This window comes from Pipistrellus hanaki (assembly GCF_964339955.1).
Source record: "Pipistrellus hanaki genome assembly, chromosome: 7".
NCBI lineage: Eukaryota > Metazoa > Chordata > Mammalia > Chiroptera > Vespertilionidae > Pipistrellus > Pipistrellus hanaki.
In genome coordinates, this window is record NC_140509.1 from 67,775,905 (window position 1) to 67,791,672 (window position 15,768).

The following is a 15,768-nucleotide window of genomic DNA, read 5'->3' on the forward strand; positions in this document are numbered from 1 at the left end:
GGAAACCTTTTTCTAGATGCACACTTGACAATGTTTATCCCCTGTCTCATGGGGACTGATTGGAAGCTGAACTGCAAGAAAGGCTTTTTCACCACTGGGAAACAGTGGAAATGAACGGAGTGTCTACTTCTGTTTCACTGAAGGTGGTTTGTCTCAGTGAACCAAATGAGACTGGTAATCAATAATCAATGTTTTGTGGAGAAAGCCATGCACCACCAATGAACTTACTACCACTTCAAATATATTGAAAGATTGCTCTAAGCTCTGAGCAAACATAATTCTGAATGTGCTGTCCAAAAGCAAGGCACAGTTCTAGAGAAACACAAGGGAGGAAATAAATTAAAAAATAAAAGAGATAACTCAAACATTCCCATAAACCCAAGCTCTACTTTTAGGTCACTAACTTCACTATTTTTAAAAAATACGCATTTTCAAGGAAATGTGTGAATAGCTAGCTTTTATCTGGGTAGCCTATGAAATCAGATCTTTGAAAAAAAAATACACACAAAAACTAAAATAACATTTTATCTTTACATTAATATATGTTAATTACATGATCGTTGCTCTAGAAAATGGCAATGGTTTGAGAAATGGGTGTTCTCACTCCCCTTCTAAAGACATTAGCATGCCTGAATAATCTACTTACAGAATCTATAAATTGAAGTGTTTCTGCAAATTCTAAGAGGTTCTTAACATTATCCAGAATGGCTCCTTGGTGGACGATCATGCACCTCGCAGGAGAGGCGCTTTCTTCAGGTAAGCAGCCAGGATCCACCGGCAGAGATGGCGTGGAGTGGTGCTCTTCCAAACAGGAAGCAGGTGCACTGTCTCCATGAGGTCTGGTGTGGTCGGCGATGGCGGTGCTGTGCCACCCCGGGTAGCTGCATGTGTGGTTCTGTGTCTAAGGAGGGGGGTGGCGGAGGGGGAATAAAGAAAGAGTGGGGAGAAGAAAGGGAGAAGGAACTTAGCAATGAAGTTGCACAAGGTATCAGATGCTGTTGGAGGAAAGATAAAAGTAGTTGCATCATCCAGAACTTGCGCCTATAAAACAGTTGTCAAGATGTTTCCTTTTATCAATGCAAGACCCTGCTTTTTAGTAATGGGGTAGTCTGCCATCTACACGGTGACCTTAATTGTCATCCTTTTTGTTAAAAATGCAAAACGGGGGGACTATGTGACAAAGCACGACTCTCACATGAAGTTAAAAATCTATCAACATAATTTCCAAGAGGACCATACATATTTGCTGTGAATGAAGAATTCTCTTATTCTTTCTGACCTACATAAAGGCTGGAGAATGCAAGAATCAGAGTTGCCTTTCTCAGCACATATTCTGGTTGCTCCTACCCCCTTCTAAGGCAAAGGATTGCACCGGTGCAGAGAAGAGTGCCAAATCAACGTGGTTAGGAAAGCAGAAGAGCAAATTAACAGAAGTCTCCTTTCAGCATGACCACGAAACAGGAGAAATTGCAAAACACTCGAGTTAAAAAGTGGTCGCGAACTAACCTAAGCACATAATAATTGTATTGTTTCACCAAAAAAGCTTTTACTCCTAAGAATACCTACTCAGGATCACATCTCTTTTATTTACTTGGCTGGTTAATTACATATGTTACAAATTACAAGCTGCTTTCCCAGTTTGCTGCTCAATCACTAAAAAAAGATGTCAACATTCAGCAATGGTTCGCATGGCTTCCACATATGCAAACAAAAGAGAGCAGCTAATGTTATTCATAGAGAGAGTATATGCATCTTTTTCATATGTATACACTGAACCTGCATCAAATCATGTTTGAAATAATAAAGTATGAAAATCTAGGTTAAGAAACATCATAAAGAAAAAAAAAATGAAGTGAAAAGGCATCATACAGATACAAAACTTTGTAAAAAATAGTTTCATTCATTTTATCTTTGATAGTCTTCGAATTAATTCCAGTCCTTCTAAAGAAAAAAAAAATCAATGATGACATAGATGTTGAGTTTCTATTGCAACATAAAAGGACTACTTCCAAGTTAGTCAGCATTCTTATACCAACTGGGTTTTATTACCCCAAACTTCTCATGTTTCAATGTCACTAATGGATATATAGAGTCTTGACTGTGTAATATTTAGGAGAGAAGGAAAAAGATACAGAAGAGCACTGGGGTATGGCCACTCTCCTCCCATTTCAGCCCACGGTGACATTCTTACCGGTAGTGCCTGCTGTCCTTTGAGCTCATTCTCAGTTGACATTAGGAGCAACTCTAATTCCTTTATTCGTTTTTCTTTCTCAGGGTCTTCATCATTATAGTGTCTCTGAAATTAGAAGTTGAGAGGGAAAAAAAGAAAAGGGCCTGAATGGATGCTGTAAACACAATGGTTGTGGCCTGTAGTCAAGAGGGAGGGAACACACAGCCCAAAGAGCCTGGCTGGGAAACCAATACCAACTGAATTGGGCCACTCTAGAAGGGAAGACTGGTAGATGGCTGGCTGGAGCTCCCCCATCTCTCCACTTGTCCCTGCTTTTTTTTTTTTTTTTAACTTCAGTGGGTCAGGTGACAGTATGTGTTTAGAAGAAAGAAATAAAGCATGTCTCAAAAATGGTGCCTTAAGCAGCTAGTGAGATTCTTTAGGAGATGACCTTAAAATGGTCTTACCTGAATGGCTGCAGCAGCAGGCTGTGGAACATTGACTATATTGACATGTAATGCAACAGGATATGGGACATGACTGGAGACCTAGCCACAAAAAGGCAAAACAAAGGACGAATCATTCATGGTTACATATGCTTCAAGGCACTTGGCTTGCTCGAGGACTGAGAAAAAGAATAGTTCACTGATCAAATTCACTAAGAATTAAACACACACACACACACACACACACACACACACACACTCCTCTAATTTGAAATTTTAGCCTGGCTTTTAATAATGGCTAAATAGCTAAAGCAACATAGTGAAAAAAAATTTTTTTAAGTGCTCATCATTGATTCCAACAGGAAGTATTCCTTAGAGAAAAATACATGTAAAATATATTCATAAATGCATGAAAGGAGTTTTGGTGGGAAAAATTGATGGCACTAGCTATTTATAAATAAAAACATTTCTCTGGGGATAATATGAGTTTTAGTAAACAGCACTGAACTGCTGAGACCTTTCTGGAAAGTCTGTAGTCAAATACATGTCAAAACTCTTCACAAATATGCTTTGCGTAGAATTTGCATATGAGCTCTGTATTCTTGGGTAAATTTCACTGTTTCTTATTGTTAATATAAAGATAAAAGCTTCTTGCTTTTTCCCCCCTCTTTATTCTTTTTTTCCACTCACTAAGAATATTTCTTTCCCTAAGTATAAATATCAAGAAATGAAAAAGGAATCACACTGATCCAAGAAGGATAAAAGGAGACACCAGAATATAGTGTCACAAAACTGCTCCTGAGTCCTGGTTGGGTAGGGCATCGTCCGCATATGCCAAGGTTGTTGGCTTGATCCCTAGTCAAGGCCATACAAGAATCAACCATAACTGCAAGTCAGTGGAAAACAAATCGATGTTCTCTTCTCTTCTCTCTCTCTCTCTTATTCCTTTCTTTCTCTAAAATCAATAAATAAAAATTAAAAATTAAAAAAAAACATTGCTCCTGTGTTGGAGTATGAAGGTAAACAAATAATAAATAAATTAGGGCATTTCTGTTCCATCACTACCAAAATGGAACTTAAAATTATCTGTTGAATTTCAATGCAGAACTTTCTGCTCTTTAAATGTATTATTATGTTCCCTTTCATTTTGGAAGACAAAAATATTTGACTTTAGCTGCGTCCCTATTTCCCCAGTCTTCTTCAGCAGGGCCTTGTTAAGTAAGTTTACATTCAAACACTAAACTCCAAATTAGATTAGAAGCAGCATCAGGATCTAACAACTTGGGTTGTAGCCTACACTGTCTCTATGAGTTGTGTAACCATGGGCAAACCATTTAATGCCCTTGTTCCCAGAACCATATCAGGAAGAACAATACCAATGCCATGATCCTGTTTATGAAAGCTCTCTGAAAAGTATGCAACTACAGGATATTATTACCTGGAGCTAAAAGAACCACCTCTCTTGTTAAACAAAATTCTCGGGAAAGGCTTACATTTTGTGCTTCAGAAATGTGGTAATAGGAATAGTCATTGTTCACTGAGGGCTGTCCAGTGGGAGGAAGGTGAGCGGATGGTGGAGCATGAGCAAAGCCCATCAAATGACTGTTCTTCTGGAAACTTGCGGCCACCGTTGGCTGGCTGGCTTTGGAAGACTCCTGCAGATAACCTTCCTGCTCCACCTTCCGTCGCATTGTAGAATTCCAGTGGTTCTTGATAGCATTATCAGTTCTGCACAGAAATATATCACATACAAATTTCACAAACAAAAACTTCTATTCAGATTAGAGTTAATTGACAGAAAACTGTTGCTAACAGAGACCTTTTCTTTTGACCCACTAATAGTGTCATTTCTTTTTTAATCATTTCAGTCTTTCCTACCTCCTATGCTTTCCCTATTACCTAATTTAAATTCCATACATTTCTCTTAATTACATAATATGGAGCTGTGGTTTTCTATAAATATTGAAATCCTTAAACCATTTGTTTCCTTGGTAGGAGTATTTTCAATACAACTACCTTTTATATCTATTGTGACTGGTATAAGACTGAAATTAAAGTTCCAGCTGTCCTAGAAAATTACTCCTTTGATTTGGCTTAGTGGGGGCTACACAGACATCACAACAGATCCTCAGTAAAGTTGGGTGAATGATAATGATGCTACTGCCACCTCACTGTCCTCTCTTGATCGCCAATAGCACTGGCCAGATATTTTGAGTAAAAAAAACTCCCATCTTTTGAAAGATGGGAGTTTTTTTTACTCAAATTATTCTGGTAACCAGACAGAGGTGAGAATGGAAAACGGGATCCATAAGGGAGAAACGCTAACTCCCAATGTATTTTCAAACTGCAAAGCATTTTTTACTAAAGTGTTTCAATTCTTAGGAAAACAGTTTCTCAATTTTAAAAAACCGTTTTTAAAAGCCTCCTTTTACTATTTCGATGGGGGTGGGGAAGGTATGCTAAAAAAAAAAGAGGAAGTTCAATCGCCCCTTAAATTTTTAGAAGAATCAACAGTATATCCTCTCAGACCATATGGGAGAGAAGGCGTCCTTTTATCAACCTCCCGAATTCTCCAAGCTCACAGTGAATCACAAGGGAGGAAATGCCTTGGAACATCACAAGAGAGCACCAGATAAACCATCAGGGCCATGCCTTCTTTGAAATGACCCTTCTTCCACTTTTGAATTATAAAGCTCAAGAACAAAAGTATTTAAAATATCTTGTCTTGCATATTTTTATGTAAGCCCCCCCCCCCCAAAAAAAAATCTGTTATAACTGTTTAAATAGGGAAAGTGGCAAAAATGAGCTTCTATATATTTCCCTCATAATGAGGTCATTTTTGTGCCTCTTTCATTACCAAGGATAACACTGACATTATTTAAAAACCTGGAAGCGGTATGATAATTCTATAACTATACTATTTCTTTCTTTAAAAGAGAAAAATTAAGCCTCGTGGTAGAATGAAATGCTGGTATCAGGAAGATGATGGGAGGTCCTTCTAGTCACTTAGCAGCTATGTGAACTTAGAGCAGGGACAAACTGTTTAGCTCAGTTTCCTTCCGTATGTTTAGAGTTTTGTAGTTTACAATGTGCTTTGACATGGATTTTCTTGACACTCACACTTGCCCTGTGAAGTAAGTTATCATTCCTTTTAAAAGTGGGGAAAGTGAAGCTGAGGAAAGTCCAATGACGTGGCTCAAGGCTCACTGTTGGGTGGATTCTGGAAGTACTCAACCAGATAAACTCTAAGATCTCCTCCGGTTCTAAAAGCTATGGATCTGGTTTAATGAATGAAACTCGATCGATGGAATGTAATTCACTCACCATACATTTAAAAACAGACTGTTCAATAACCACTCCCCCATTCTTCCCAATCAATATATTTTTTGACATATTATTACCGTCCAGGCAGTAGTTTTGCGATTTCTGCCCATCTGTTCCCCAGTCTCTTGTGTGCCTGGTAAATAATTCTGTCTTCCTCTTCTGTCCAGGAGGTTTTCTTAACTTCTGGGTTCAAGTGGTTATGCCACCTCTCCCTACATTGTTTTCCAATTCTCCCCTTTAAGTGCTTGGCAATAACAGACCAACGTTTCGGACCGTATTTCTGTACAAGCTCTATCACCTTCAGATAAACACACAAAAATAACCTATGTTTTAATGTTATGTAATGAGTCAGTGTAATCATTCTGTTACAAGATCTTTAGAAAATTTCTAAAAACCTGCTTTCATTCATTTAAAATATGGAAACAGAATTCCTCTGCTTCCTGTTTGCACACTTTACCTGTTTCTTCAAGTTGGGAGACATTCAAGGAAGTAGTCTGAGGAATATTCTTAATTATGGCTCATATAACAATGAAGAAGGAACTTACTCGCTGATCTTCTTCTTTGGTCCAGGGACCCTTGATGAGCTCAGGGTTTAGTACTTTCTGCCATCGATGCTGGCACTGCACATCTGTTCTGTTCTAGACAAATAAGACAAAGTATGCATTGTCATATAGATATGATGTGATAAGGACACACTAAGATTTTGTTATAATATGAATCACACATAGATAATATACAGTGACAATGATCAACAACATACTAGGGCATGTTTGGAGAGCCCACCTACCCCTCATTGCTTACAGCTAAGGAACATACAAAGAATATGTCAAAGTTGCATCTAAAATGATAAGTTTTTCCTCCTGAGGGCAACAGTCCTGCCATGTGAGCAAAACGAGCATCATACTGCATGTATGGCTGTGAACTTAACCTTAACCTCAGTCTGTTGCATGTGAAAGTACCCAGGACTTAGACTAAGCCTGTTAGGGATTCCATATTAAGGTCAGGCTTTTACGGAAACCCACTCTAGTGACTTCCATTCAAACTAAGAGATGTCCTTCAATGTAGGGCTACCAGTGTTATATTCAGAACAAAGATGAATAAAGATAGGCCCTACCTTATAAGAGGTTGTAATCTTATAAGAAGGTAAAGACAAATACATAATGAATAGAAGGTAGAATTTGATTCACATGCAAGAAGAAATCAAAGCAAAATGATATTGGGGTGGGAAAAGGAACCTCTTTAGAAGGAGAAATGATGTTTCCTTGGGAGAAGACCGGAAAAGCTCTTGTTGTGGACTTTGAAGGACGTGAAGTACCCATGCAAAACATTCTAGTACTTGGCATCACCAGGGACAAATACCCAGAGGAGGGAAAGCAGACACGAATTCAACTAAATCTGCTTACAGAGAGGAAGTCAGAAACAGAACTGGAGCTGAATGTTGGGGCCATATGGGAGGACCCTGCATGCCAGGTCCAGGCAGTGCACTTAATTTGTGAAACTAGGTTACTGTTGTTGGTTTTGAAAAGATAAGGTACAGCTGCATTTTGGGAAGCTCCTCTGCTAAAGGATAAAAAAGTGGAAAGCTCTAAGTAGGAAGACACTGTAATCATCCAGAGAAGAGGAAAGAAAGAATAGTGAAGAGAATTAAAAGACCAATGACAAAGGAATTCCAGATCCCTTAGTCATTACTTAGATGTAGGGGATGGGGAAGGAAACAAGTCTAGAAGGACTCAGAAATTTTATACTGAGCTACCAAAATATGGCTATTTTTTTTAAAGGAAATTTAAAAGACGCTGGCTTGGGGGAAATATCACAAGGTCAATCATTTACCATGTAACAAATCACCAGAGTGCTAATTTATAGTATCCTATAAATGAAAAAATATTTATATGATCTAACAAATGAAAAGATAAAATAAGAAGCAAACATTTGAAAATGTTGTAAATCCTTTAATGATAGATTCAGAAACCCCAATTATATGTATTATAATATCACTAGGTTATGGATGAGGAATTTCTCCCCCAACTTCTTATATATAGCAAATAAGTAATGTCTTAACATACTCTTCCAAAATATCTTACTTAAATTTTGGGAGATTTCCTTTTACAAAAAGAAAAAAATTACTAACTTACCGGGAGATAATTGGCTATAACTTTCCAATCATCTGTTCCATTCTGTTCCACCAACTTCTTTAGTTTTTCATCCTAAGACATTTAAAGGTAATCCAAGGACATCAGTCATTTACTGTAAAACTCTATTCAAGTTAGAATAAAGGGGAATCAATTCAATAACCTAATTCATACACACACAAAAAATCTCTCAAAATATCCAAATACAACAGATAATTAATATGGCATACTGATTTAGAGAATAGATTTATTTAGAGTTAGAGAGACCGAAGACTCATCTATTAATTACTTGTATAAGCTTGATCATATCATTTTGCTTTTCTGGGCCTTAGTATTGTCATCTATATAATAGGAATGCTGATGTCAACAGGGTTATTTGGGGATCATATGAAGTAACTATGCAAAACATTTAGCATAATACCTGGCTCATTGAATGTTTAAAACATGGTTACTACTAAAGTTTTACTCTGTGGGGGGGAAAAAGAACTCCAATGTTAGATTTAAGGCATTTAACTAGACATGGCAATAGATAGGATCTCAAGTAAGAACTACCATTCTAACATTTAGTTATTTTAACCCCTAACAAATAAAAAAATGGAAGATGGCTTTTCTTAATTAAACTTAAAGATATGTATGATGTAAGGAAAGTTATTTAGTTTTTGTATCAAGATATACATAATTTAAACTTATTAGAATACAGAACTTAATAAAACAAACTTGTTAGAACACAAAAGATACCAAACATCAGTGGGAAATCTTTCAGTTCACTCTTTCTAAACATGATCTACCAAGTGAAAGAGAGCCCTCACATTTTTGCACAGATAACTTCACACATGATGTGGATCCCTGATATGACACAGACATGGGAATGAGGAAACCAGTGTTAACAATAGAACTTCAGTAGGTCTAAGAACCACCTAAGTCAAAATCTCCATAAGTAAATTATGTATTTCCTATGGACCTTACTGGAAATCCTGCCTGCCTAACAAGAAGAGTTCTGGTTTATGTGAAGCAGGGTGGAATGAAACTGCAGAAAAGCCAATACTATTAATTCTAACATAAAATCTTAAAAAAATCAATTGTAAAACTTTTGAAACTTCAAAGAAAAAGCAACTTTTCCTTTACATTAATAATTTTCTCCTTAAATATTTTTTTCATTCCTACAAAGATCAAGCTTTCGATAAGCTATCAGAAAAAGGTAAGCAGATATATCTCCTTCCATTATTGATGGCTTTTAAAAAAATCTTTATTGTTGAAAGTATTGCAAAGGTCTCCTTTTCTCTCCTCCAGTTCTGTTGACCCCCTCCCCTCCACTCCTAGTCCTTCCTCAGTCCTTCTCTGCACTATTGTTTGTCCATGGGCCATGCATATATGCATATAATTATTTGGTCAACCTCTCTCCACCCATTGCTCCCAAAATAAGTCAATCTGTTGCATGTTTCAATGTCTCTGGATCTGTTTTATTCATTAATTTATTTTCTTCATTAGATTCCACATATAAGTGAGATCAAGTAATAATTGTTTTTCTCTGATTGGCTTATTATACTTAGCATAATAAGTATTATTATTATTAGTCTCCAGATTCCTCCATACTGTCTCAAAGGGTAAAAGATCCTTTTTTTTTTTTTTAATAGCTGCATAGTATTCCATTGGGTAAAGGTACAAGTTGTTTTTTTTTTTTTTTTAATCCATTCATCCACTGATGGGCATTTGAGCTACTTCCAGATCTTAGCTATTGTAACCAATGCTGCTATGAACATAGGGGTGCATATATTCTTTCTGCTATGAACACATGGTGCATATATCCCTTCAGGCTTCTTAGGGTGTATTCCTAGCAGTGGGATCACTAGGTCAAACGGTAGTTTATCTATTGTTTTTTGAACAATTTCCATGTATAAGGATCTGTGAAATACTATAGATAATATTTCAAGAATGTTAAGTGAATTCATTAAAAACAAGTTCTATGAGGTCTTTTTTTACTCTTGTTTGTTTTGTTTTTGGAAATAGCAATCCATCTATTTGTTCAGGGAGCATTTGTTAATAGTCCACTTTGTGTTAAGCACTTCTGGGTTCAAGGACCACAAAAATGAACAGATGTATAGCTCTGCCCTCAGTAAACTTGTCGCCTCCTGAAAGAGGCATATATGTTACAGCAATAATAAGAACATGTGTCCAATGATTGCAGGATGTATCCTGGGAAAGTGAAGGATGGCTTTGCAGTAGAGGTGATATCTTCACAGGTAATGAAGAAGTAGTGAGAAGTTGTGGAGCAAAAGGATAAGAACAGAATAGGCAGAATGAAGCATAGATGAAACAAATTAAGAGGACATTTAAAGAACTACGAAAGGGCTGGATATTGATGGTATAGTGCACATATGGGGAGCGGTGAGAGGTAAATACGAGTATGCTGCACATGCAAGCTAAGATACAATTTCACAGAGCCTGACAATGAGTTTGAGCACCTATAGTTTAGCTGAAATTTTGTTTTTAATAAATAATACATTCTAGGTTTTACTCCCCAGGTTTTAATAACATGATTAGTTACCTCTTCCCTGGTCCACCTAGTTTTTCCCAAGTGACGCTTTCCAGACTTGGGAAGCAGCCCATCATAGTCATGGTCACACATCTCAATGTCTTCATCATCCTCATCGCTACTGTATATGCTGCAGAAATAAAAAATGGGCAGATGCAAACTGGAACAAAAAGGTTTAAATTATTGGATTACAAAAATCCCACAAAAACCCAGCAATCTTTTCAAAGGTTAAGATGATAAAACTTTGAAAACTTGCACAAAATTGTTTTCTGCATTCTGTTGCTCTAGTATTGGAAACTGGTTCTGCTGTTATTGGTCTCCACAGATACAGCAAAGGACCTGGCACTTCCTTACTGCCCTGCATGTTTAAACCTGCTGTTACTGTTAGACCAGTGACAAGTTACACACTTGGCAGGCAACCTTCCAACCAATGAAGGTTTAGGTTTAAAACTTAATATGAAGGACAATAAAAGGTACAAGAGCCCATGTCCTTTATGTAAGTATACACTCAAGATCTTCAGCATACATCACAATATTTAAAAAATATTTCCCAAATATAATAAATAACTCAGTTATGTTGTTCCAATGGGACTGGTGTTTTATTAAGAGAAAAACATTCAGGAAGTAATATACCCAACAATATATAGTCATTCCTTCAAGATTAGAAGACTAAGAGAATCTAAGAGGAAAGGATTTAAAAAAAAACCGAGGAAGAATAAAACATTCAAGTGATCTACATTGTAAATAACATTAATACCAAACACTTCAAAACTCTAGGCCAGTTGATCCAACTTGTGGCCACATTTACAATACTCAGTTTCCAGAGTGACTAACTGTGTAATTAGGCCACCTGATAGGCAGAATCTTACTCTTTTTTTCAAAAATCTCTGACTGAATGGTATTTGAAATATCTTAAAATGTACCTAATTCAAAACTAAGGAATTCCCCCAGATGGGTTTTAAAAGAGCCTTTTCTTTTACCTAGTTGACCCAAACTATGAATTTTGATGACTTTTGAAGTTACTCTATACTTAATGTTTATTAATCATAGTCTGAATAATGAGAGTAATTTTTCTGTCACAGTTTACTTTTACTTATAATTTTTACTTATCAAATTAAGATATGAAGAAAAATTGTGCCAACTAAAAAAAATTCAATAAAATTTACTATTGTAACATTGAGACTAATAAAATAATGATATAAAGCAATATCATAATGTAACTTATTCTTTTTAAAAAGAAAGTTTATATTCACATTAGGTATGTCTCCCCAAACTATTTGACAAGTATAGATTACCCACCCTTTTTAAGTCAAACAAAAGTGCTTACCAAAAACCCTGAATTTTAGGTTCTTAAAATTTAAAACTATTATTTGGGGCAACAATCTGAAGGTCCAGGATGCATGGTGACAAGCAGGGTGTGATCCAAAAGTAATGGGCATCACCCACACAAAGAGGACATTAAACTGTACTTGTAATCTATAACCATTTCTTTCATTTAGTGCCTATCCCTTCAAGTAAAGCCTGAAGTTCTGCAGTGTCAACAAGAGGCTCTTAACTTCTGATCAACAATTACAATAGTTTCCCTTAATAAAAAAAAAAAAAAATACAAGCATCATAAATGAAACCATGATTAGAAGCCCAGAGCTGTAGGTCAGCATCTTTTGAAAGATTCACAGGGAACTTCTTGGAAATCCCCAAATGAAGTGTCACCCTTGTGAAATATCCGGGATACCAAGAAAATCAGAGTAATCTGAAAGTGACCCATCGATTCAACTCAATTTAACTTTTTTAGGTTTGGCGAGATCTGGAGATTACATTTTCAGAACTTCTCTCTCTGGAAACAGCTCAACTCCCAGAAACAAGCAACATACTCAGCCACCCATAGGGGGCAGCCAACATCAGTGGATAGAGAACAGGCATCACAGGATTCAGGAGGCAAAGGTGCCAGTCCTAGTTCTGCCTCCAGCCTAGCTGCAGGACTTGGACAAATCACTTCCTCTCTCTCAGGACCTCAGTTCCTTGCGTCTACCTTAAAGGGCTTGGATTCTATTTCTAAGGTACTTTCCAGTGAGAATAAATAATGGTTCCATGACTTCCGTGCCTCTTAAACATTAAGCACAGAAGCAGAGATGTGCTAAAGCAACGTTTTTTTGGGGAAAACGTGGCGTGTGACTTCCGCAGGTCCTGAAGGAAGAAGGAGCCCGTGAGGGGAGCAGGGCGAGCCCAGGGCTGCTCACACGCTCCTGGTCCATCAATGGATTAGCAAGGGGGCTCGCCTTTGAGATTTGCATGTGATTTCCTTGCTCCGAGTTGTCCGGGTCGCCTAAGTAGCATGATTAATTTCTACCAAGGGCCCTGAAATAACTCTTCCCTTCATCTGTACTGACAAGATCTCAGACCCAACAGGCAGAGAACTTGTTCAAAGGCTGATTTCAGGCTTGATGCACTCGACTCCCCCACCTGCTAGACCTGGTGCGGTTACAGGAGTACAACTATGAATATGACCTTCTGTCAAGGAAACAAACCGTGCAAAGAAACGAGAAAAGAAAAGAGGTGCTTGGGGGGGGTTGGGGGTTGGGAAGAGGGAGGGGAGCGGGAGGATGTGTCTTGTGGCCGCTACTGTGATTCTAGAAATGGGGTTCAGACTCATTTCGCTGACCTGGTTAAGAATCCCTGCCCTGTTTGACGCCGGCCTTTGCAAGAAACGGCTCCTCCGGGCCGCAGCCGGGTTTCTCTTCCTCCGCCCCGAGGCAGGTTCAAGGCTCCCGCCCCGCCGGGCCGCCTCCCCCGCCGCTACCAGGGAACCGGACGCCCCGCCCCGCCCCGCCGGGTGCAGCTAGAGCTCCCCGCGCGGAGCGTCCACCCGGCCTCCCCCAGCACCCCTTCCCAGCTCCCCTCCACTTCCTCCCAGTTTCTGCTCTCAGGAGTAAAAAGTAAAATAAAAAATAGGCGACCTTGACTCTCCACTGCTCAGTCCCAAAAGCGAAGGTGAAACCAGTTAAGGAGCAGCACCCTCGCCCCGCTCAGGCGCAGGGAGTCAGCCCCCACACCACCCCCAGGTCGCCTCCCTTTTCCTCTGGCGCCCACCCCCCGCTTCGGCGCTGCTCCCCATCCGGCCAGACTGGGTCCTGGGTCCGAGGGTGCAGCCGCACGGCCCACACCCACGCTCTCTGCAACGTCCCAGTGCTGCGCGGGGGACCGGCAATAGCAGGTTCAAAGACAAATAAGTACAAGAAAACCAAACAACCCGGAGGAGGAAAAGGGGTTGGGTTTGCTTTGCCTTCTGGAACTTTTCCCCCCAGATCTCTTCGCTGGGGTCCGTGCGGTCACCCCTCCTCCGCCCCGGCGACCCACGGCGGAGGGAGCACGGTGCAGGGAGGAGCCGGCCACCGCGGCCGCATCCACGTGTGCGCGCCTCTCGCCGGGAACCTGGAGCCCAGGGCGAGAGCCCCCGGGGATCGCGTCCCGGTTGCGCGGCAGCGCCCTGGGTGCTGCCCGACTCCGTCCCTGGCCGTTGAGTGGCAACGCCGAGGGCCGCCGAGCTGGCCCCGCACCCGGCCGCTCTGAGCCGGCTCCCGCGCGTCGGGTCTGGGAAGTCCGGGGATCGGGTGGGAGCCAGAGCGCCAGCAACTGACAGTTGGGACCCGTGTGTCCCTCCCGCTCCGTCCCCTCGTCCCCTCGTCCCCTTCATCCGGCCAACATGCAAGGGGGCTTCAACCGTCCGCCCCAACCAAGCGCGGTGACATGTGCAGCGCCGGCCGGCGGCGCGTGTGAAATGTTTGCATTAGAAATCATCACTTCCCCCAGAGAAGAATGATCAGAACCTTCCAAGCCAGGGCTTAAACCCATTTTGCAAATGTAGAGAGACTCATTCCCTCCCCGAAAAAAATATATAGATTTCCCCCCCCCCCAGCCGCCTGTCACCTGACGCTCTTCTTGGACTCCATAAAGAATGAATGAAATTTAAATGAACTACCTGCAGCTACTGCACAATCCGGCATTTCCCCTCTATCTGCCATATGCTCGGCATTCTCAAGTTCAAACAAATCGTAATGCACCCAGCAATGATGCCGCGACTCCCTCGCCGACAGCCGCGGCATCGAGTCGGGGACCCCGGTGGGCTCCCCGGGGCCGGTGGGCACCGCTCACTCCCGCGCAGGATCGTGCTGCTCTCTCTCCCCGACAGAGAAGCGCAACTTGCAAAACGAGCCGCGGGGAGTGCTTCCCGGCGTCCTGACACATTTCCTCCTGCACCGGCTCTTCCATTCATCCGTCTTTCCAGCGGCTTCTGCCGCGGAGGCAGAGGTCCTGGGGACTCGCAGGATCTGACAGCCCCGCGCCAGATCCGGGATCCAATTCCCACCTGCTCTCCGGGAGCCTCGCGCCCCGCGCGCGCCCCGACCCGCGGCCGCCCCTCCCGGGCTCCCCGTTACCTGTGCCGGGGTCTCCGGGCCATGGCGCGGCGGGCGCGGGGCTCCGCCGGGAGCCGCGGGGACCGCAAGGGGCTGCAGCCTCCCGCTGCCCGCCGCCTGCCTGCGTCCCTCCCCGGCTGCGCAGCGGCGTTCCGGGGCGAAGTTTCTCGGGAGAAAGAGGTGGAGGAGGAGGAGGTCGCGGAGGAGGAGGAGGAGAAGGAGGAGGAGGAAACAGGTTGATATTAAAGTGTAAACTCTGTAAACAGAGATGCCATCAAACAAAGAGCCTTGGACACTCCCCCTCCCGCCAAATCTGGCGCCCCTGCAGTGCGCACGCGCCCTGCCCGCCGCCTCCGCGGTCGCCTTGGCTGCCGCCCGCGGGGCAGCGGAGCCGGCGGGGCCGCCGCGCCTCCCGGGCTCCCGCGCCCCGCGCTGCGCCTGGCGCGCCCCGAGGCCCGGGCGGCGCGCGGGCGGGGAGCCCAGGGCCAGGGAGGGGGTGGCCGGGGAGGCGGCGGCGGCGGCGGCGCCTTTTCCTGCGCAAACCCCGCTCCTCGGCCCCGGCCGCCAGGGCCCGCGCCACGTCGCGCTGAAGCCGCCTCTCTCCTGCTCTCGGCGGCCTCCCCACGCGGCACGCTCCGGGGCACCGGCACCCGCGCCGCCGGGCTCTGACTCACTGTTGCGGGGGCGGCGATGGGCGCGCAGCGGGGTGGGGAGGGGGGCGCGACTGCCGCATTAAGGACTGGGTTCTGGGCCG

The 15,768-nt window shown here is 42.3% G+C and overlaps 1 protein-coding gene across 2 annotated transcripts in view; it reads right to left on the reverse strand.

Moving 5' to 3' along the window:
• MYB (MYB proto-oncogene, transcription factor) overlaps window positions 1-15,323 on the reverse strand; it is a 34,712-nt gene extending 19,389 nt beyond the window's left edge. The window contains exons 1-9 of one of the 2 annotated variants that reach the window (XM_084889917.1): window positions 15,036-15,323; window positions 10,615-10,732; window positions 8,073-8,144; window positions 6,486-6,578; window positions 6,018-6,238; window positions 4,110-4,344; window positions 2,638-2,718; window positions 2,192-2,296; window positions 647-901 (exon numbers count right to left, since the gene is read on the reverse strand). In XM_084889917.1, coding sequence (XP_084746043.1) covers window positions 647-901; window positions 2,192-2,296; window positions 2,638-2,718; window positions 4,110-4,344; window positions 6,018-6,238; window positions 6,486-6,578; window positions 8,073-8,144; window positions 10,615-10,732; window positions 15,036-15,058 — 1,203 coding nt within the window. In that variant the 5' untranslated portion in view covers window positions 15,059-15,323. The remainder of the gene's footprint in view (window positions 1-646; window positions 902-2,191; window positions 2,297-2,637; window positions 2,719-4,109; window positions 4,345-6,017; window positions 6,239-6,485; window positions 6,579-8,072; window positions 8,145-10,614; window positions 10,733-15,035) is intronic. The other variant, XM_084889918.1, reaches the window with a different exon arrangement.
• Window positions 15,324-15,768: the final 445 nt, after the last annotated feature.